Source organism: Spea bombifrons, chromosome 5 (genome assembly GCF_027358695.1).
Source record: "Spea bombifrons isolate aSpeBom1 chromosome 5, aSpeBom1.2.pri, whole genome shotgun sequence".
Classification (NCBI taxonomy): domain Eukaryota; kingdom Metazoa; phylum Chordata; class Amphibia; order Anura; family Pelobatidae; genus Spea; species Spea bombifrons.
The window spans coordinates 99471719-99494088 of record NC_071091.1 but is presented as its reverse complement, the minus strand read 5'-3'; the positions used below and the strand labels follow the sequence as shown (position 1 = coordinate 99494088).

Here is a 22370-nt window from a genome sequence, read left to right as displayed (position 1 = left end):
AGTTTTTGCACAACTCAGCTGTAGCTTTCTAAGAGTGAACAGTACATGGGAAGAGATGAACAAGCCAAGCTAGGGCTACAGCTTGCCAAGCCAGCACACAAGTCAAACTGACCTACTCTCTAAAGAGGGGGGTGTAGTTGAGTTTATCATAGCTAAAGTGAGCACTTCTCCACTTCTGGTGAGCTGGGTCAAGCACCATGCTCACCCACCCATTCTGAAATGTACTATTATGTACGTCTGAAGACCCTATGGCAGGGCTGCACAACTCTGGTCCTCAAGGGCTACAAACAGCCCAGGAATTCTACATATCCGTTGCCTGAAACACAAGTAGTTTAATTAATTTGTAATCAAGATGCCGGTGCTCAAGCTTAGATATGTAAAAACCATGTCCTGTTTGTGGCCCTCGAGGACCGGAGTTGTGCAGCCCTGCCCTATGGTGACCTGCCGAGCAGATACCATTGAAGACAATAATGGAGTTATTTTTATAATAATACTTTGCATGTTCTGTAGCCATGTTACATTAGGGGAGAGGGAAACGTTGAAATTAAAGTGCACAATATGTAGACTTAACAATAACATAAACATAACTTAAGACATACTACTATAGAAGGAGAAAAATGCCCTCCTCTTCTGATCATACAGTCTATTTGGATATTGAGAGGAAATTAGATAGAATATGAGCTTGATGGAGCCTGATTTTATTGCAGTGAATGTCATGTGGATCATCATCTGCTAAGTCACAATTAATTAGTTTGCAACAAGAGTTGTTTTAACAGGAAAAAAACCCCATAAACTTCAACTTAATTTTCAAGGTCTATGAAGGATCGAGTTCATGTTAGTAAAACCTGATTTCATAATTTTAGTCAAAAATGTTTAGAATAAATTTGTAGTAAATAAAGAAATAAATCAGTCAAGTGTGCAAATGCAGGTGAATGCAATGAACAATGATTGCCTATTAGTAAAGAAAAAGAAGACAAAATTAAATAATTGGCAATCATATTCTGAAACCTTTTTTGTGAATTATACAGTTTGCATGTCATCCGAACATAAAAGATCATGACAAGTCATCCAAGAAAAAGTGCCTAGTTCCCATCAATAAAATATATAATAGGAAGGTACCAATAAGGTATATCAGCTTCTGTGTGTCTTGCTATGACCTGAATTATTATTATTATTATTAATTAATATTGTTTTTGCTGAGATCTGCATTCCCAAATTTCTATCCTTATTATTAATTTAAAAACCCACATATTTATCTGAATTAAAACTAATAATAATAAAAAAAGGATATAACATTGATATTAATATTGTTAGTAAGGACCTTTGTTGCAAAACAAAGCACAATCTGATCGAAAAGTAATAAAAAATACTGAAACATTTATATCACATAATATCACAGTAAATGTTGAGTGCTTGATCCTGTGCATTGGCAGCTGTTAATGTTGTGTCAAGCTCTGAAAACATTAACCTGTATTTCTAAATGTATCACAATTATACTCGTCAAGAGTTGATGGAATTTCTATATTGTTGGTTTCGATAAAGTGTTCGTTTTTTTAAAAACATTCTATTGTAATTGATAGTTGCCTTTACTAAACGATTCAGTGGGGTGGCTGAGTATTAGCGTGTCTTTAAATGGATAAATGGTTACATGTACCGTACATTTTAAACCATAAAAAAACATCACTGGAATTCACTGGAACTGTAGAAATCTGAAATAACACCAAACCCTTTAACCCTTTAAGTGCAAACACGTGCTGTAGCATAAAAGAAGACGCTATGCCATTTCTATGTGAAATCATGTGCCACTATATTAGGATTTAAGTAGATTAATGTATTACCATATCATAGTCACAGTTTCTGTAATAGATATGGCTTCTTATCCAAACCAATATTTTTACTTTCACCAAAATTTTGAACATAAATTTAATTATGCTATTTTCTACAACTTAACTGTATCGATTTATATATATAAATATATATAAATCGATACAGTTATATATATATATATATATATATATATATATTTAGCTGCAAGATAAATTTAATTATTTCATGTAGGGGTATACAAACATAAACCAAATAGTAACTCAAAGTACAACTGGCAGTATCACATTGCCTGTAATGAGCTTCTCCTGTGGTAATGACTTGTGCTAATGTGCTTTCTATAGACAGGGTGTGGTTGAGATTATGAGATAGTCTTGCTAAACAGGCACATATACTGTACGTTTGAGCAGTTATCGATCATTCGGTGGATTAGTGCCCTTGGGACTGAATGTCTTATTTGTTTATATGGTACTCATTTTATGAAAAAAATCTGCTTTTCTACATAAGTCATTGAACCTAGTCCTTTGCCTCTTATAATTTTATTTTTCTTCCTATTTGGGCCATTTATTTCTCTTTAAAGATATTGTTCCAGAATGATCTCTGAGCATGCCAGTAAACTTTACCAATGAGCTTGGACACTCTTAAAACATTAACCCTTTAAGGTTCTGTTATAGGGAATCATCAATGGTGGCAACCAATCGGTCTTAATCATTGATCTGATAAAAACTAGAAAATAGAACAGTAGGAAAAGCATGAATTGTGATGTTCAGATGTAGGATAATAAGTTTAAAAACCCTGAGACTCGCGAACAGCCCTTGAGAGTTCCAAAATGTTCCCCTGGCATAGCTTGGTCATTATGAGTGAAGTGCTGTAGAACTAGAATTTCAATTTCATTTATTTAAATATAAATGTCTTCATTTAGATATTTCCTTTACCTACAAAGCATAAGTTCTTACATTGTACATTTTTATGAGTTGGCATGAAAAGTTTTTTATTTTACAGTTTCTCCCCCCATAGATTTTTTGCTAATACAGTTTTACTCCTTAAATGGTTATCAGCCCAAATACCGACAAAAAGGCAGATGTACTGTAGATGCTTTTCTCAGTCGACTGGATCACATTATCTTTTGTCATAGTTGGGTGCATATAAATGGCTTAGCTTTTGTGCCAAGATTTTGAACCATTTGTGCAACATTTTCTCTGCATGAATTAATAAATAAGTAGTCTGTTAAAAGCTTTTGGCAAAATATCCAGATTCCACTAATTTTATTTTCAATAATATAATTTTTCCCATTAGCTTTCCATTACCTTTTAAGTCTGATATTTATATATCTATATACATTTTTGTAACTACAATTAATAAAAAATAATAATACCCTTTTGAAGAAATAGGTAAGCTTCGTAATATGTAAGTAGATATTGTACAAGCATAAATGTAGTGGAAATATTTTCAAGCAAAAATTTCTGAATATTTACTAGAAATTCGAATTCCATGCAAAATTGTACATAAAAATTTTTACACGGCTCTAATTGTCATGTTTTTGCATATATACCTTATATTAACCATTTAATAAAAGGTTATATTTCTTAGAAAGCAACTTAGACATGTTTAATGCTGTTTTGTATTGGCTCTTAATCGTGAACTGCTGTTCTCACAACCCTGATTGTTTTTATTTGCTCATTTAATTCAATATTTTTTTTTCTAACATTTCCAGCTTAACCCCTTAAGGACAATGGGCGGTCCCAAAACCCATTTAAAATAGTGCATTTTGAACGGGCTTTGTCATTAAGGGGTTAAATTAGACTTATGTACCAAATTTATACCAATAAATACCACTAGAGAAGGGTAACCTTTTTCTCCTTTAATTTAATTAAAGTGTGTACAGTAAGGATGCATTGAAATTGTATAATTCTACACAATTCATTTTGTATGTTTTTAAAGGATTCCAATACTATAGAAGGTTTTAAACATAAATACATTGTGTTTTACCCCAGTCTGATTAAACCCGCATCCTAGCATCCTGATTTTTTTTCTTCTCTTTCGCTACTGCTTTATATTTTCAACTTTGCAGATTGCAAATATCAAATTCTGGGTATGAGCTTCTATTTATTTATTTTTTTTGTACGATACACACTGGGAATGTGTTTTACTGCGTACACTAAATGGAATAGCTTCGCGGAAAAAGAGGTAGCTTCACCTACCATCGGCTGATTGATGGCTCACCTTAAAAGATCAAAAGATCTCATGACAGTTACACGGCTTGAGCGAGCACCGAACCCGTATACTCAAATAGTTCAACTGGAACTGTCAGACCTAAAGCACTTGTGTGGAATACCACCCACAGTTGTCTTGACAATGGGTTTCAGAAGTTATTTTAGACGTATTTCTGCACAAATCCTTTGTCAAATCTAGACATTTACTTATATGAGCCTTATGCTAATGACAAAAAAAACAACAATTATAATCACGAAAATCTATTGTTTCACCTTATATGTGTTCTTTGTTTGTTTTCCTAACTAGTGAAAAAGTCCATAGATTTTAAATCTAGAGGATTTAAATTGTTCCCAGGGAAAGACCTCAGCAGCAAGTTTTCTATCTGTGAGTGGAACTATTTTTGTTACTATTTCTGGTGCTACATTGATCTTTTTTATTTTTTTTATTTCTGCTTTTCCTTTGATTGTTATCATGTTATATACATATAGAAAAGTTGTATCATTGCCTGCAAATGAATTTACTTTTTAATCTGCATGTTACAGTAATTGCAAAAAAAACAGTTGTTTAAGCTCAAGATCAGATTTTTATCGATTGATTTACAATGTGCTCTACGTTTTCAAACTGGCATATATTTTCATAAAACATGCATTTAATTAACAGCCAATTAGTAAATTAAAAAAATAGACTATTTGAAAGGCAACCTGTGAATCCTGTCTGTCTTTTCATTAATTGTAGAATGCGTTTTGGAACCTATTGTAATACAAAAGTTGCATGCAGTATGAGACATCATACATTCTTTTAAGACCCCAACCCATTATTAGTATCCGTAATAGTCCGTAATTTGGGGGATTAAAGATAAGGTGCCATGATGAGTTAAGCAATCCTATATATACTCAAAATTAGTCTTAGTCTTATGAACTATTATTAACACTGTTATTATAGTTTTTGTATTTAGGTGATTTCATACATCTTTAACAATATTTAAGAAACAAAATCCATAGAAAAGTCTAAAGTGATATTTATTTATCTAAATATCACTTTTTGATGAATTTACTCATAAAAATTAAAGAGGTATAATACCACATATAAGAATTAAGATATGCTGTAGTGTATGCATACTACATAAATTAGCTACTTTTATGTTTGTTCAGAACAGAGTCTGGTTTGAGAAGCCAAACAATGATTTTGACAACCACACGCCTATTATCAATACAAGGATAAATTCATCAAAACTCATGTATTAACCCTATAACAACCGTTAATAATATGATGCATATTTTGTTTTCTACATATTGTTTTTGAAAATATTGTATGTGACCTAAGCATGGACTTGAAACGAAGCAAATTAATAAAAAGTGTCCACACTTTTTAAATTTAATACTGGAATTGAGGGGACATAGGGATAGGTATTCCCGGCCTTCTTTTCTCAATATGAATATATTATATAATATATTAATATATATTATATAATATATTAATATTGAGAAAAGAAGACCGGGAATACCTATCCCTATATCCCCTCAATATTAATATATTATATAATGTTTCTTTTTATCTTAAACTGCTCATGTATGTCACAGTGGAAAGGGTGTTGTACTTTTGGTTGATAACTTGGGCATGATAGCACCCAGAGTACATTAAAATGTTTATAGATCAACTAGTTAGAAGTTCTATGGGTTTGTATGCTTTCCATTGGAGGAACTATGTGTAGAATCACTTTAAGCATATATCAGTCTATTAAATATGGATGTATGGACTATTACATACATACATACAAAAACAGGATACCTTCTTCCTTATCAGTATGCAGAGCATGTATAAAAAGTCATTCTGGTGCAAAGTTTGAAAATGGGTCCAATCAACAAGACCATTCTATTGATCATAAAGTTTATAAGATCACTTCTCTAACTTAGAACCAGAATCCCTTTTTATACACAACAATATCCACGTTTTCTGATATCCACAGAGCATTCTCATTTTTTGATGCATATTTGCATAATGCTATCCAAAGGAACAGTTAAACAATAATCTTTTGACAATACATGAATGTATGACCATATGCCTCCTGTTGCTTATGAAAACAATTTGCCGATTGTTATTGGTAATTTAATTAAATCTTTCATTTATTATTTTCAGCATGTAAGAGCCATAATCATGTGGTGTTGCTCTAAGAACAGCAGATGAAAAAGTAGAATAGACAAAATTAATGAAATCACAAAAATATTTGTATAATAACTTTCTTCTAGAGTAAGTAGAATTTAGAAAACGTACTTTAATAACATCATATTCATCAACACCAAAAGTTGAAAGAATGTATAGAAGCCTTGATGGAAGAAAAAAAAAATTCAGCACAAAAGTATAAAATATATAAAATCTATAATTTTGAAATTGTTACACGTCATTGCATTTCTACATAGTTGTTAAATTGTCAATTATGTAAAGGTTTAAAATGCTTTTGGTATAATTATTCTGGAACTTCTGTCTAAGGTTTTATATAACAAACATGAAAGCCTTCACATTAAATACATTTTTAAATATATTTTTTTTTAAAAAAATATGCAAATGAAATATTAATGCCACTTGTAATTCATACCCTCCAGAAAGCTATGTATATTTTACAGTTTTCCTAATTTAATTATTGCATGTAACGTGTTCATATGCATTTACATGTTATTGCTTGAGTATCAGGTGTCATCGTTATTCGTTGATACAGAGATTAGAAATAAGTGTGTCATGGGGTTCATCAGAAATATGGAGAAGTATATTAATTACCAAGAAGCAGGAGGTAGTGTCTTTGCATTGCCTTTCCTCTAATGAGAAGAGAAATATACTATAATTAATATAATTATATATATTTATAAACATACTTATATATATATATATATATATATATATATATATATATTAATATATACATATAATTGGAAAAAAATTAAGTGAAAAAAAGGCGGTTGGGAAGCAGCAATAATCTTAAACTATATTGATAAATTACATTTCCAAACATATTTTGCAGTTACTTCAAAACATCACAATATGTGTTGGTCTCAAACATTATACTAATAATACTATGCCCCCTTACTTTATAGCAAATGAATATGTCATAGTTATTATTATACAGAATCTGGCACCATTTGTGGCAATTCTCAAAAATGGCGTCACCATAGTTACAGAGATGATTGTACTTCCAGGATACAATCAAATGTATAGGCAGTGCTTTTAGCTGAAAGATATCTAGAGGTTCCTACCCTGAGCGTCAGAGGCTTGGATATAATATAAAGCTGTTAGGCATATGGCATATAATGAATTATAGTTGCACAGTTTAATTTACTTGCAGTTTATGTACACATTATTGTGACCATTAGGGCTGAAGAGCACATACCCAACAAACATTTTGAACAACAGCAAAAGAAACATATCAGGGGAAGGATATGGGTCCCAAATAGGGACTGTCTCTTCTAAGGAGATAAAAGGTAGACTGAGAAATTTTACTGAGAACTCATCCTCCACAAAACTCATGTTTCGGAGTGCTTCTGTAGGAGCCCCGAGTTACCCGTAGATGAAAGGGAAAAGCGGTGTTCCAGGTCGGCCATAGCTTCCCCTCCTGCTAAACTAGGCCAAGCCAGCTCATTTATTCTTCATAGTATTATTATTGCTGAAACTGAAATTTAAAAAATACATTAACTAAAATATTCTCAAAATAAAACACTGTTCACATTGCCTATATACAAATCTATATATATATATATATATATATATATATATATATACCGTATATATATATATATATATATATATATATATATATATATATACACATATAGAGTTCGATAAATGTTTGATTCTATGTTACAAATAATGATAGGGTTATGCACCAATATTATGTTACTAGTTAGCTTCCGAGAAGTATGGCCTTAGACGATAGATCAATACTTATTTCATAAGTATACCCCAGGTGTTTTCTATAATCACTCCCATACTGCCCATAGAATCTGAAGGATTCTGCTTCGAAGTAAGGCAGATGTTACGTTTCTGATTCTTCCAGGAAATTTACAGAAAAACAAATTCACAATGTGGCTTGTTCTGCAGTTTACACAATGCATCTCTGTAGGGTGGCTTATGGTGCAGAACTCGATGGAACGCTTGCTGTGATAATCGCTAATTAGCCAGTTTTGCTGAGCATGTCTTATCCCATTGATCTATCGGCGTCACAGAATGACCCGTACACACATTTAAGCCCAGAATATCATTAAACAATACAGAATATGGAGCTTTCATAAATCCAATGCCGTAACAAGACTGTTACAGAGACCATTTGATTTGGTAGCGATGGAGTTTACAGATCAATTGCGCTTTAAAGACAAAGCCCAGCAGTTGCCATCATGCATTTAATATTATCAGTTGACACTTATATTTGCTATTTTTTGGGGATATCCTGTAACCGCTATAAACTTGAATTGAAGTGGCTCTTTAAATTGTGATTAACTAACGAGGTATTAATTACAAACCACTTAGCATTATATAGACGTATGTAAATCTCATGGGACTAAAATAATGTGTAGGTTATTAGCTACATTAATGAGCTTGGATTTAGTGCGACGGGTGGAAAAGAAGCCAGATAGTAATTGCTTCAAAAGAGTACAAAGGGTCAAGAAATGAGTAATTGAAAACAGAATACCTTCTAAAAGCCTTGATATAAATATTTGGGGAAATGCATATTAGCACTTTGAAAGACAAATTTTTTTAAAGAGACTACTTTTGAGATCAAGTATGTCGTTACATTTTCATTAACCCTTTCCCATCGAAAGATGCAATATAATTTTTTTTAACATACATTTAGAGGGGCCGTTTATTGTCCATGGAAATCTCATCAAAGAAGAATACATATTAAAGTACTTTTTGAGTAATATGCATTATTAAAAAAGAAATGTTAATTTTTTTTACCATAAGTTAAAGCTGCAGGTCTCTATCTGCAGCTCTCTGCCTCCTTCGTGATCCAGCTATCCGCATCACTTACAGTTTACACAATTGATGCTTTGAGAAGCAAATACGCTTCAGGAAAGCACCCCCATTGAAATCTTAGGAAGTGCTTTCTGTGCGTTGGAGAGGTCTTCTGAGACCTCTCCATGACATTCACTGAGCCAGTACTAGAGATGGTTGGTTGGTTGGTATATCACTTGCCAGTATATGTGTTTGGCCGAACATATCGCCTGCATGGGAGATAGCTGGATGAGGGCAAAGGGGCAAATACATATATGGGGGGGTCAGCATAATCCCCCATGCATTTACAAAGGGGGACACCAAATACATTTAAAGGGACCTCTGAGCCAACCTACATTCAAATGAGCGTCTCTTTAAATCCTGTAGAATGTCTTGTGTTTGTCAGAAATACACGGTGGGAATTAATGGTATATATTCCCTATTATAGCAGCATTCTAGAGAGCAGCTTTTACTTCTTTTTCTATATATGTGAGCGCGTACGCCAGTCAGTAACTCAGCATATTATTAAAGTATAAGGACGTGCCATGTGCACAGTGTGTCTGTTGCCAATTACAGCATCTCCATCGGGAAATATCGATTCCTCGGTGGGATGTTAGATTTTCTAAAAACAAGACTGGTATCTAGCAGTCACTTGTCACTTTTGTACAAATATTCATAAAAATCCGTCCCTAGGCAGAACAGATTTAAGCTTTTTATAATTATTTATATCACAACTCTACTAATTATTCGTTAGTTTGAAGAAAAACAAATCAAACACAGTTGAACACAATATGGATACACAATTATTTATGAATAATAAATCATTAATAGATATAGTAGTTCTTGGCTTTGGTAACATCTATCATTAGTTTATCTGAAGCATTATTATATATTTTTCACTTGTTCCTGTAAAATAAGAGAGATAGAATATGTAATAAACAAATCTAAATTTAATTAACACAGGGGATTTTTTTTAAAAGTTTTTTAATTTTCATAAACCAATTTATTAACACATTAACATTTCATACGTATGCTTTAGTACCATTTTATTATAAATTCAATTAAACATTTTACGTTTTAGTTTGACTTCATTATTTTCTATATTTTTTTTTCTTTTTCAGTTCATTTATATTACTAAACAATTAAAAATAATATGCATGTGTGATTTATTTGAAATGGTTCTCCTGATCACCCAATCCATCTTGTGGATAATTGGAAAAACTTTTATGTATTTAACTTTTACATTAACAGTAGTAACATATTCATTTAGGTTGAGAGAAAAAACGTAAGTCTACCAAGTTAAATGTTGCTGTTGATCCAGAAGAAGGCAAAAATTCTACATTTAAGCGATTTCCAATTGTGCCTCAAAAAAAGGAAAAAACCTCCAAAATGGTAATCTGATTTCTCACTGAATCAACAAATTAACAACCATAAATTATATTTCATAGAATTTGAAGGCAGATTAGAACTATTCGGCCTAATCCGATCTTCCTGATGTTTTTACATCGTTACATACACTTAAATACATAGTACCTTAGCCGTTCCTTGGTCTTTGATTCAGGATAGCTATCTGCTTATCCCATGTATGCTTAAATCCCTCACTGTTTTAGCCTCTACTCGTGGGAGGCTGATCCACCAACCTACCACTCTCTAAGTAAAGTAAAACCTCCTTATGCTACATCAAAGCCTCTGGCTCTAGTTTTTGATTATGACCTGTAGGGCATCTGTATACTAGCAGGGATATCAATCGTAGTATCCAAATAAGAATTACCCATTGGGCTTGAATATCTTTTAAATAAAGCAGACCATTCGTTTTCATGCCTTTCCATTTTCCTTAAGTCTTATTCACAAGTTGGGATATTTTTCCGCGTTAAGCTTTATGATCACACAATTTTTCATGTGCAGAACTGAAATGTTACCATTCAGGGGAAAGTTACTTTTGGGATCTTAAGGGAGGACAGACACAAAAACATCAGTTTCATGCATAAAGTCTTAAACGCAAGTGAATTGGCCTTTGAATTATTTTATGTTGACAATATGTTCAAAATATACGTACCATTACAAGACGTATAATAATATTCTAATGTGTGTATATATATGTGTATATATATATATATATATATATATATTGCAATAATATACTTTAATCATTGCAACATAGTACGTGCATTGTGCAGCCACTCATTATTCAATACACAGCTTGTAATATTTGTCTCTGAATCCATAAGACAATAAGACAAGAAAACGACGACTGAAATCTTAAGGGCAGAAGAATATGAGATCTTAAGAAGTCGGTGGGGGATCCGTTTCTTTAGAGTATATTCATCAGCCCCGATAGCTTTGAGTTAAGTTCACCACTTGTCCTACATTCATCCTTTTTTTGGAATACTGAATACAAATAAAAATCTTCCTATTGAAATTTAAATCTAGACACCTAAATTATGTTATTCGGCAGAGATTGTATCTTAAAATGTTCCAGAAACACTAGGAAAGATAATGCAGAACTTCCCAACTGCCTTTGTTCACAGCTGGTAGTCAAATTGCTATAAACCCCCCTCCTGACGGGTTGAACGGCACCAAACACAAGCAGCATATATTTTAGAAGGAAAAAAAAAAGATAAAGGTAAACGAATAAATAGGTATATTTCTTTGTGTTACATTAAATCATTTCTATTTAGACTAAAACAAAAAGAAGTCAATTTGGTAAAGTTAATGGGGTGAATAGAAACGTATACACAATATATAACTGGATCTAAAAAATGAAAGATATGATGGATACATTATTTGATTATATAATGCAATTTTATGATTTGGACTATTCATTTCAGTGTATATATCTATTTCTTCCTATATATATATATATATATATATATATATATATATATATATATATATATATATATATATATATATATATATATATATATATATATATAATGTGTGTGCGTGTGATTATGCATTTAAAATGCTAACTCAAAACTAACCCATAAACCCATCATTGCTATTTAACCATGTTCATTTGTAGTTTTAGCAGTGAATATTGTTATTCGCTGTAAATCTTATGGGAAAATTGCATTTGTTTTCTATTATTTTGCAGTTTTTTAGAGGCATTGCAAAATCAAAAAGGCTTTCGTTCCATACCCCCCCTCTCCCCTCCCCGTATTTCAGTTAAGGCAGTGAATCCTTTCTCTAAGACATAGCATGATGCTTTTATGCCCAGCTGGATAGGGAGGTTGTCTGGAAATTGAATAAAGAAAGACACAGGGAAACTGTTGATAGGAAGTAAACCACTGAGAAGTTATTCGAGAAACGGTTATGTACAAAAAAAAAAAAGCAAAACAAAAAAAAAAAGCAAAAATAAATGAGGGTAAATATTAGAGCAACAAAGCCATGGATAGGAATGACAGATCACTGAAGCTAAACAGAGTACTTAGTGCACTATTTAACGTTTACTACGAAAAATGACTTTTTTGATGACTTTTATATAAAACAATACTTTACTTTTCCTCCTGGACATAAAATGTAGTCATCCGTGGCAGTCCTCCATTTAGTAACCGGGCTATAAGAACTCCAATACTTTGCAATGCAGCTCAAATTTATCTGGCACTCAAAGATTTAAATTTCACTTGAAACATTTTGAAAAGTTATGAAAAAGGTAAAAGAATAACGAGTCAACATAAAGCAGAATAGCACAAACAATGGCCGGAACAGGGAACGCACACATGCTTTAGAGACAGAGGGATCTATTCACTAAAGTGAGAGTTTGTATGAGTTGCGTCTCAGATTTGTGACTTCTCTATACATTATGAAGATTCAACTCCAGAGAGCATCTACTATAGGAAGAGCTTGTCGGGCTCTGTGTAATAGTGAACTTTCTTCAAAGTCTCCTTGAATGATACTTTATAAAGGGCCAGCTCAGTCCTTCCTCCTTTAGAAAACCTGCTACTGTTGGCCCTTCATAATGAATAGCCAAGTAAGAGCTACAACTGCAGACGCTCCTGACAACTTTTTCTTTAGTTAATAAACCCTAAAATTTGCCTCAAACCAGACAATTCATTTATTGGCCTTCATCTGGTTGTCTAAGAACATCCTTCTCAAATCAGTTCTCCCTTTCTCCATATTTCTACACAACCATCTGGATCCCAGAAGGGTTCCCCATAGAAGGTTCAGACAATCGTATGTCTACAGGGTTCCATGCCAGAAGAATTGTGTTATTCTTCATTGGTGAACAGGTGTGATGACATAATGTAATCAGTGTGCCAAGTTGATTGGTTGGTTGCACTGTACCATGGCTACAATGCAGGGATCTGCATTAAGGTCAGTTTCATTCCGTTTTCATTTTGACAACCCTATAGCATTAGCACCAAGTGACATTGTGTCAATCGGTATAAACACTCTTTAAGATCATCATCACTCTTCCAGTCACTCATTTCTCCCTGAATATCAAAAATCTTGAAATGGAAAGATTGCACTATATGTCTAGGTTAATGCAGCCAAACACCAGCGCCCTGATATGGCAGCAGATGTAATCCGGAACAAAACGAATCCTGCAGGCACCCTGGAGCAGGCATGAAGCATATCACATGAGTCACGTGCAGGATGCTGCAGGCTGGGAGAATGGAAGCTAAGCAAAGGGTTAATGGCAGACACATAAACACAGCAAGGGAAAGGGAGACCAGGCAAGAAACATGATACAAGATATACACAAGAAGTGGCTAGAAACAAGATATGAATAGCGTAAAGTATAAACAGGCACAAGACAAGGAATAAACATAACCTGACAAGACATACATGTTACAGGGCACAACAAAGGACAGGGAAAAAGGCAGGGAACACAGGGGAAGGAGAGAGGAGCCGGAACCCTCGGACGCTTCTCCTATAAGCAAGGATAGGACATATTAACCGGGACATGGGGAGAGGAGAGAGGAACCGGAATCCTCAGATAATACAAGGAAGAAGGGCAAAGGTACATAAGAGACAGACAAACATGAATACAGAAACTAGCCTAGGACTACAAGATAACTATTGGAGATTCCGTCACATGATATGGCCATAGTATGCTTAGCCCACCACTACGCCAAAGTACTCCAATGACGGTGGGTCCTAACGCTAATCCCTGCTGACAGTGGTACGAAACAAACCAAACATGGAAACCAAACACATAGCACTGAGACATACCTTAGACTGCAGACTGCAGACTGAGACAAACAGAACACACAGGTGGGGCACACCTAATAAAGGAAGCAGAGCTGAAGCAAAGAGCCGGAGCAGAAGCAAGGAATGGAAAATAGAACAAAGCAAAAGGAAATCCAGGAATGGATCAAAGCAAAGCAGAGAAACTACAGCAGGACAGATATGCAGCTCCGCAGCCTGGGCAGAACGTGACAGTATAGCCATAATTTATTATATAGTCTGATACTGGTCCTATTTGTTAAGTCTGCAGAACTCACTTCTCCAACCACCCTCTAATTTGCTGAACACCAATATATATTTACTACACCTCTAGTTCTTTATACTCAACCTTTTAAAGGACACACGCCACTAGGTACAGCGTGCAATGGAGCCTGTGGTGGCTTGATACAGACCTCCATAGTATAAATGGTCCCACCAGAGATATCAGAAATCCCTCTTGTAACCATCCAATGATAAGTAGTGAACCAGGGGACTTGATTAACAAATAGGACAGTCTGCCTCCCATTTTCCAGCAAAAAAATTCTTCTCCCCAGACCTACCTCTCTAACAATACTCCTCTGTCTCAGAGACAAGTATACGAGTTCATCATAATATTTAATATCATTTTTTTTAGTTTAAATATTCTTAGCATTTTACGGTGCATATTTTGCAGATGAAAGGTTTATTTTCTGTCCTACCTATTAAAATATTATTTTCCTTTTTATTCAATGTTATTTTTTGGAAAGGCCTTGTAGAATTTTATGGATCTCGCATCTATTTACTTGAATAATGCACAAATCCTGGTATGAGCTGGCTCTGTATTGTAAAACAAACAATCGGCTTTGTTAAGCAGGATGACATTTATCCTAAAGCCGCCTATGCCAAAAATACTTATTTCAAAACAACAGAAGTCAAAATGGGGACGGTATATGGGTTTTATTAAAAGGCTATCAAGGTCTCTTATTTTTTATTTGCCTACCAAATAGATAGATGTTGTGCATGTATGTATTACGTGTGGTACACATATTTATATACCAAATATAGAATTTTATACATGTGTATCATTTTTTCTGTTTTCAAATCTATTTTCTTTCATTTACAGTAAATGAAGGAGGCATTAAACAAGCGTCAAATATGTGTCCTGATCCAGGAGAACCAGAAAACGGAAAAAGAATAGGCTCTGATTTTAGGTAAAACTTTAAATCCAGCATTGGGCAACTTAGGCAATTTACTTAGAACATTATTTACCTATAGCTTTGATTTATATTGAAACTGAAGGAAAATATGACGTTTTTATTACTAACTCTGCTTCTCCCTAGCCATCATCTCATTACTAAAATGTTTAATTGCAATGACCAACGCTTTTTTTTCCCAAAAATATATATTTTTTTTTCCTGAATTTTGACAATAATCACATATCTAAAGATTGTTATTTGGAGTGCTTCATTAAATCCAGAGAGTTTCAGTGGCAACTTACATTGGCTGTGCATGCATGAAGAATATCGGTAAGAGTCTGTATGTTTTATTTAAAACATTTTAATGCAAAAAATCTCCTTATTTAATGATCGCAGGGGCTAGTGCATGTCAGTGGATTGTTGATTGGTGTTTCACCCATTGGTAAGACCAAATTTAGTATTGATTTAGAATTTTTAGCATTAAATTGGATAGGTACGGTAAGCTGCCAATATAGATAGAGTTACTGATCATACTAATGACACATTAGAGTTTATAAAATGTGGTTCTACCCGTATAGAAAACATTTCAACAATAAATCAGTTCCGAAAATGAAAGATCGTTTATTGATAGTCACTCTTATTTTATACAAAACAAATTTGAGAGGCTCAACCAAAGTACAGGCAGTCGCTTCATAGCCCGTCCTACAGTGTGGCCCCTACTTGGGAGCGTCTCAAGTTTTAGCTCAAGTAGCCATTGACATATCAGTCTAATCCTGTCCTAAGGCATTCCGAAACCAAAATATGAGGCAAGTTTCCCAACGCACGAGGGAACCAAACAATTGGTTGTCCTTCCTTGGTTGAGCATCTCACAGTTTAAAGGTAAATCAAGAAGTAGACCTTCTTGCTGTCTTGTGCCTAGAGAGATGGCAGCCATACCCCGCTGACAAGGCCAATGAAGAACACAACGTTTGTCTGGGGTTATTGGTTTCCTCGTGCCCAGGAAATTTGCATCACATTTTGGTTCTGGACTTCCCTTGGTGCAGGATCAGAGTGATATGTAGATTGAGCGAAAGATTGGGATGCTTCCAAGTGGAGAACGCAACGTAGGACTAGCTATGAAGCGGCTGTCCGTCCTTGGTTGACCAGTACAAATTCGTTTTGTATAGTACATTTTTATTTATTGGGAAAGAATAACTAAAATAAAAAAATTAGAATATTTTACTTATTACCTCTTGGTTCAAGGAGGCCTTAAGCAGAATGAATTAATGATCATTATTAAAGGTGATTGTTCACATAACAGATTATCTAAATTCTTACTTATTTACAGCACATAATTTTTTTCTCCTCTTCTAACTTATTTAAATGTAACGCACACTCCATCTATATATTTAATTGTCCTTTTTTTTTTTAGCAATGCGGTATAGCCACCGTAGAACATGTAGCATGCACCTCTAATGCCTTAACTAATGTTACATAACTGTAATAGGCTTATAGACCTGCATGTAACGATATTAGGTTAAGTATAACGCTTACTGCCTATTAAAGGGTTATATAACCTGTATGCGACCATGGTGGTTTAATAAGCGCCAGCATGTGCTTGTTAAGCGAGTGCAGCTTGCTGGGCTGTGAGTAGTTGGAGCCCGTGTTAGGGCGCGCATGCTGTCACCCCTGCCAGCCGTTAAACCGTGAATTGGCTGAACAGAGTTAAACTGCTGTTTTTTGTTTCTTTTGGAAAGAAAATTATGTTTATTTTATTTTTTTGCTTAAATAAACCATGCACTTGTTTTAGGTTTTCTTTCTGTTGAAAAACCCGTCCGCTAAGAATTAGATATTAGCGAACGTTATATGAAACACTCATCTACGTTCATCAGGCAAGCCAGAAGACTGGCTTTTCCAAGTGGATGTAGAGGGGAAAAAAAGATAATCGTTGTTAGCCTAGTATATGCCTACCTTATACCTAAAGTCTTCTGGTTTGCATGGTGGATGTAGATGAGTATTTAATAATGCTTACTATTATATATATATATATATATATATATATATATATATATATATATAATATATATTATATTATATACATATATACATATACATACATGCCCAAGGGATGAGTAATGCATATTCTCAGCCTTCAGGTCTTCAAAATGTTATTAAAACAATGTAGCCTAATGCTGTGGTTGTTAATGCATATATTCTGGCTTCCTTGTTATGGGATTTCGAGCTATTTGACTTTTATTTGTAGAATTATTAAACAATTTTTTGTTGAATGTATGGTAGTTCAGGCTTGGTATACAATTCCAATATCCATTCTTACAGTGTTTCAAAAGTTATTACCGAAGAACAAAAATAATTACACATTTAACTTTTTTAATTCTATTTAATCTAGAAACACAATATTAAAAGCAATGCATAAATCTTTATAAACTAAAAATGCGAGATTTTAATATGTATTTTTGGGTCCGGTGAAACTGTGAACATCTTCTTTGTGCAGGTAACAATACAAACCACTAGGATCACACATAAGATCAGGATATATTTAATTATTTTATTTTGCTATTTTGCCCCGTTATGTTTTTTTATAGTCTTGGTGCCACAGTGCTCTTCTCCTGTGATGAAGATTACGTTCTTCAAGGGGAAAAAAGTATCACTTGCCAAAGGATTGCTGATGTTTTCGCAGCCTGGAGTGATCATAGACCAGTGTGCAAAGGTAAGGTAGTCATTTTACTGTTCATGTATATTTTAAGAGACATTGCTATTTGGGAACCATGTGAGTGCCTCATTGCACTTGCTCATTGAATAGAGGAGGTCCTCATATCCATCTGTAAAGACCCAACTCCCAAAGAAGAACACTTGTTCTAGCCCACTCTACTCCTGCCCAACCTCATCCCCTTTTGGTGAGATGGGCCGAGGAGAAGTTGGTCCTAAGACTTCATTGAGCCCACATTAGCGCACGTAGCTAATATCGAATAATGGGTGAACCTCTTACTGTTATTATACCTGGTAACTTCTCCAGGATAGGCAATAAACGTGTATGCGGAGGTGCTAACTCCAGAAAGCCTTTATTGGGAGGGAACTGGAAGTGGATGGAAATAATGAGAATGTGAGCGGGGAGTGAGCGTAGCTATTCATTCATATAAAATGATTGCAAACAGCATAAAATTATATTCTCTAGTACAGATGCAAATATAATAGGTATAGATTAGCCAGAAATGTAAATGCAATTTAATCCTATTTCCCTGTTCTTTGTGAAGCATCTACTGGTGCTTAATGGACATAACTAAACCTAGCCCTAGCCTGAAAATACGGTCATTTTGTACGCAGTTTATATATCTAGCAATTTAATGCCCCAGACTAAAAGCAAATGAATGACTGTTCGAGGATATAAGCAGTATGCAGCCGTATAATCTAATCATACGTCGGCGTGTGCCGTGAGAACGGCAAAATCAATTAACAATCCTTTATACCAAAGGAAAATTCCAAAATGACAGTGGATCGCGTTGAAATGCTGATTATGAGTAACTGGGGTGGGAAAGATACAACAAAGGGTTAAGGAGCAGGGGCCGATTGACAGGGCATTTTGTTAAATAGAGATGATGTTTATCCATTTTAGGTGCATGTCATTGAATCGCTTTAAGGGAAGAGTTTTCTACGGTTTCAATGTAGCATATGAATGTCTGCGAACGTCTGATCGCTCTATCAGGTTTAGTCAGGGATTGCTAACTGTGTATTTTGTTACACCTTTAAGGCCAATTAAGGTTTAGTCGGGTCATTGAATCGAGCCCAGAGTAATGACCCCGCTAACATAAGGTAGTGACACGTTTTTATATATATATATATATATATATATATATATATATATATATATATATAATGTTTAATATTGTTAATTCACTTGAAGTTAGTTGTGTGTTTATTGAGCTCTATTCTGCATAAGTTAATTGCTTAAAATGTTGGATTAGAGGCTGATCAATTTTGAGGGAACAGCAAATTCTAAACTGTCAAATCTCTGACACCATAAACTGACCCTGCTTTGTTTTTCCCAATTGGATTAAAAACAAGAAAGCTGAAATGGAAACTGTGTGTGTGGAAACTAGAAATACTTGATACATTGTGTTGATTCGTAAAGGGTTTATGGAACATTTCTACAACCGTACATAGTTCTATACCTGATTATTATACATGCTGTACCTTTAATGGGATGCTAATTGGCTTAGTTAAATAGCTTAAGAAAACTATAGCACAAAGGTCAGCCGGGAACATTTTACATTATGCAAAAAATGTTGGATCAGCTGAGATTACCTCATAAATATTAAATTGTTTGAATTTAGTCCTGCTCAGCAAAGGTGAATGTAAGAATGGTTTAAAGGTGACGTTAAATAATCCTGTGGAAGAACAACATTTGTGAATGAATTATTCAAAACAAAAAACAAACACAAATAAGAAAAGACGTAAGAACATCAACTGGGCCTCCGTCCAGGTGCCATCTTGCAACAGTCTCTACTAAAAGCAGTTTAAAAAAGCCATCTCCGGCCTAAGATTTTTTGATCTATAAATCACCAACATTCGGTAATAAGGGCCGCAAACTTTATTTTTAAGTCCCTTGATTTTAGTGTTTGTGAAACTTCTCCTACGAAATCATGCTTGTTGTATAACTTATTAGCAATATGTCTTCTCCGTCCTCCTGGGGATCTTACTTTGGTAGCGCCATTGACAGTTTCTCACGTGACTGGTTAATTATGTAAGGAGCCGAGCAAGACCTTTAAAAGTTATCCTCTTCTGAGTAGAGATGCCCAGCAATCATATTTGGTCAGAATTTAGCTTAATTACCTTAGGCAATTCCCGAGGTCTGACCCAGGGCAGCACCTCCAGCCCCCTGCTGTATAGACACTGTCGTCACTGTGGAGTACGGTGGATATGCTGTTATAACCCGGGGTTTCATGGCTGTGAGACTGTGCCGGCATGAAAATCTCCCTTATAACCAGCCCATTAAGGCCCGATTGCCCAAGAGGTTCTCAACTCCCTCTTGATAGCTCTTATTTCAATATCTGTGCCCCCTAATCGTTGACCAGGAATGGACTGAACTTTGTGCTTTTGAACAATAAATATAAATCATTTCTAAATACATACAAAACATATTATGAAAGAGGTTACAAAAGCATATAATGGCATATGGTAGAAAAAAATAACAGACAGATGGTATTAAAGGGCAAACTCTATATACGGTTTTGCTTCCTCGAGATATGGTTTTAAATATTTTTTAAGCAACTAAAATATTTTTATTAAGTACACTGTAAAAGTAAATTGTTTTATTTAAATATACCTAATTCATAAATGCCTCCACAATCCTACCTAGTGGTAAAACTCTAGAAGTTAAAATAAGGGTCATTATTCTAGAGCATAAATTGAAAAATGTGCGGTGCCCAAGAAACCAAATTAAAATATCCCAATTAGAATTAATTGACACGTGAATTAATCTTGTTATAGTCGTAGTATGTTCGTTAGTAATTAGATAACATTCTGGCTACTCTGTTTGGTACAAAAGAACATTTAACATCCAAAACAATCACATTGTTAATAATAATGATACAAATCTCTTCATTTATCAAGATATATGTCCATGTCAGCTACAACAGCTAGAACATCATGTTTATGGGAGTAACAGGATCCGGTTCAAGTTTCTTTGTCAACATCATTAAAACTTTAGTTGTAAAACAATATTAGTAGTGAGTCCATTGGCTACGAAATGATATATGTGGATGTGGGCTGTGTGTACTCAACCGACGACCACAATTTAAACCACTGGATCCGCTGGGCAAATGGCAACAAAGGTCCAGACCGGGCCAGTCGGGGACTCGTTAGTATCATTTTGTGCGAATATAGGTGATAATAGTACTACCAATATGGCATAATAGAAAACAATTATCTATGTTTATTAGAACTTATCAACACATTATAAATATCTGTTACCGAATATGACGTCTATTTTTTTTCCCATTAATATAGACCTATTGTAAGAGGTTGAAATTGTTACTTTAAAATAATGTTACTTTAAAATGAGAGCAGATATAATTAATATCATTTCTATTGACCTGGCATTAAATAGCACTTTATTCTAAATCCGTTTCCTTTGGCTGTGAGAGACAACCACTTAACTACTGCCTATGTTTCTGAAAATGCAGTTTGACTCTTTTTACAGAACCTTTGCATTATGAAAAGTATACATTTTCGATGTTTGCTCAGGCTTGGTAATAATTAACTTTACAGCTTTGAGTTATTCCGTCCGGTTTTATTTTCGTGCAGTTTCATAGCTGCTGTCAAACACAAATGGTGAAAAGAGGCAATTTATAATAATATAAAAATAGGTGAGAAACGGTAAAAAGGAATCGTTACGACTCTTTTTCTTTTATTAGAATATAATTATATTTCTGTTCCCTTGCCGTCTAAAGCAGCTCCTATAGAAAACTGTGAATTCAGCAAAAGTGTCAATAAAATTATCTAGGAAGAAAGTTTCAATAAGAGGTTGCAGGAAATCCTGTACGTTCTATGAAAATGGCCTAAAACGCTCTCTAACATGACTTAAAAAAAGCACATTGATTTTTTTTTGGACCGGTGAACATTAATATATAATTAGCGTTGAGTTACAATTACAGGTAGAGTCACAGAAAAAAGTTACATGGCCTGTTCTAGATTTATGATGTAATCGCCATAGTTTTGGCAGCATAATTATAGAAATACACTTATAATCATATTTCTCTATATAGTGACCTATTTGTATGCTGCCCCATTTAACACTACGATAACTTAATTGCAATTAATTAAAGTCAAATTAACTAGACATATTTGATGAATTTAAGGGCAAACTGTAGATGTCACAGGTTTTACTATATTTATTGAGAGATTTAGTTTGAGTTCCAACCACTTGAGATACATGAGACCTGTGTAGGACAAGTAGACCCAGAGGGCCTGCCATAATCTGTTGACCCTATATAAATAAATGTAATGTAATCT

General features: G+C 34.2%; 1 protein-coding gene across 1 annotated transcript in view; it reads left to right on the top strand.

Annotated features, from left to right (window-relative positions):
• Window positions 1-22370, top strand: part of CSMD3 (CUB and Sushi multiple domains 3) — a 445444-nt gene that overhangs the window by 194636 nt on the left and 228438 nt on the right. Inside the window, exons 8-10 of the mRNA XM_053466566.1 lie at window positions 4345-4422; window positions 15290-15377; window positions 17945-18069. Coding sequence (XP_053322541.1) covers window positions 4345-4422; window positions 15290-15377; window positions 17945-18069 — 291 coding nt within the window. The remainder of the gene's footprint in view (window positions 1-4344; window positions 4423-15289; window positions 15378-17944; window positions 18070-22370) is intronic.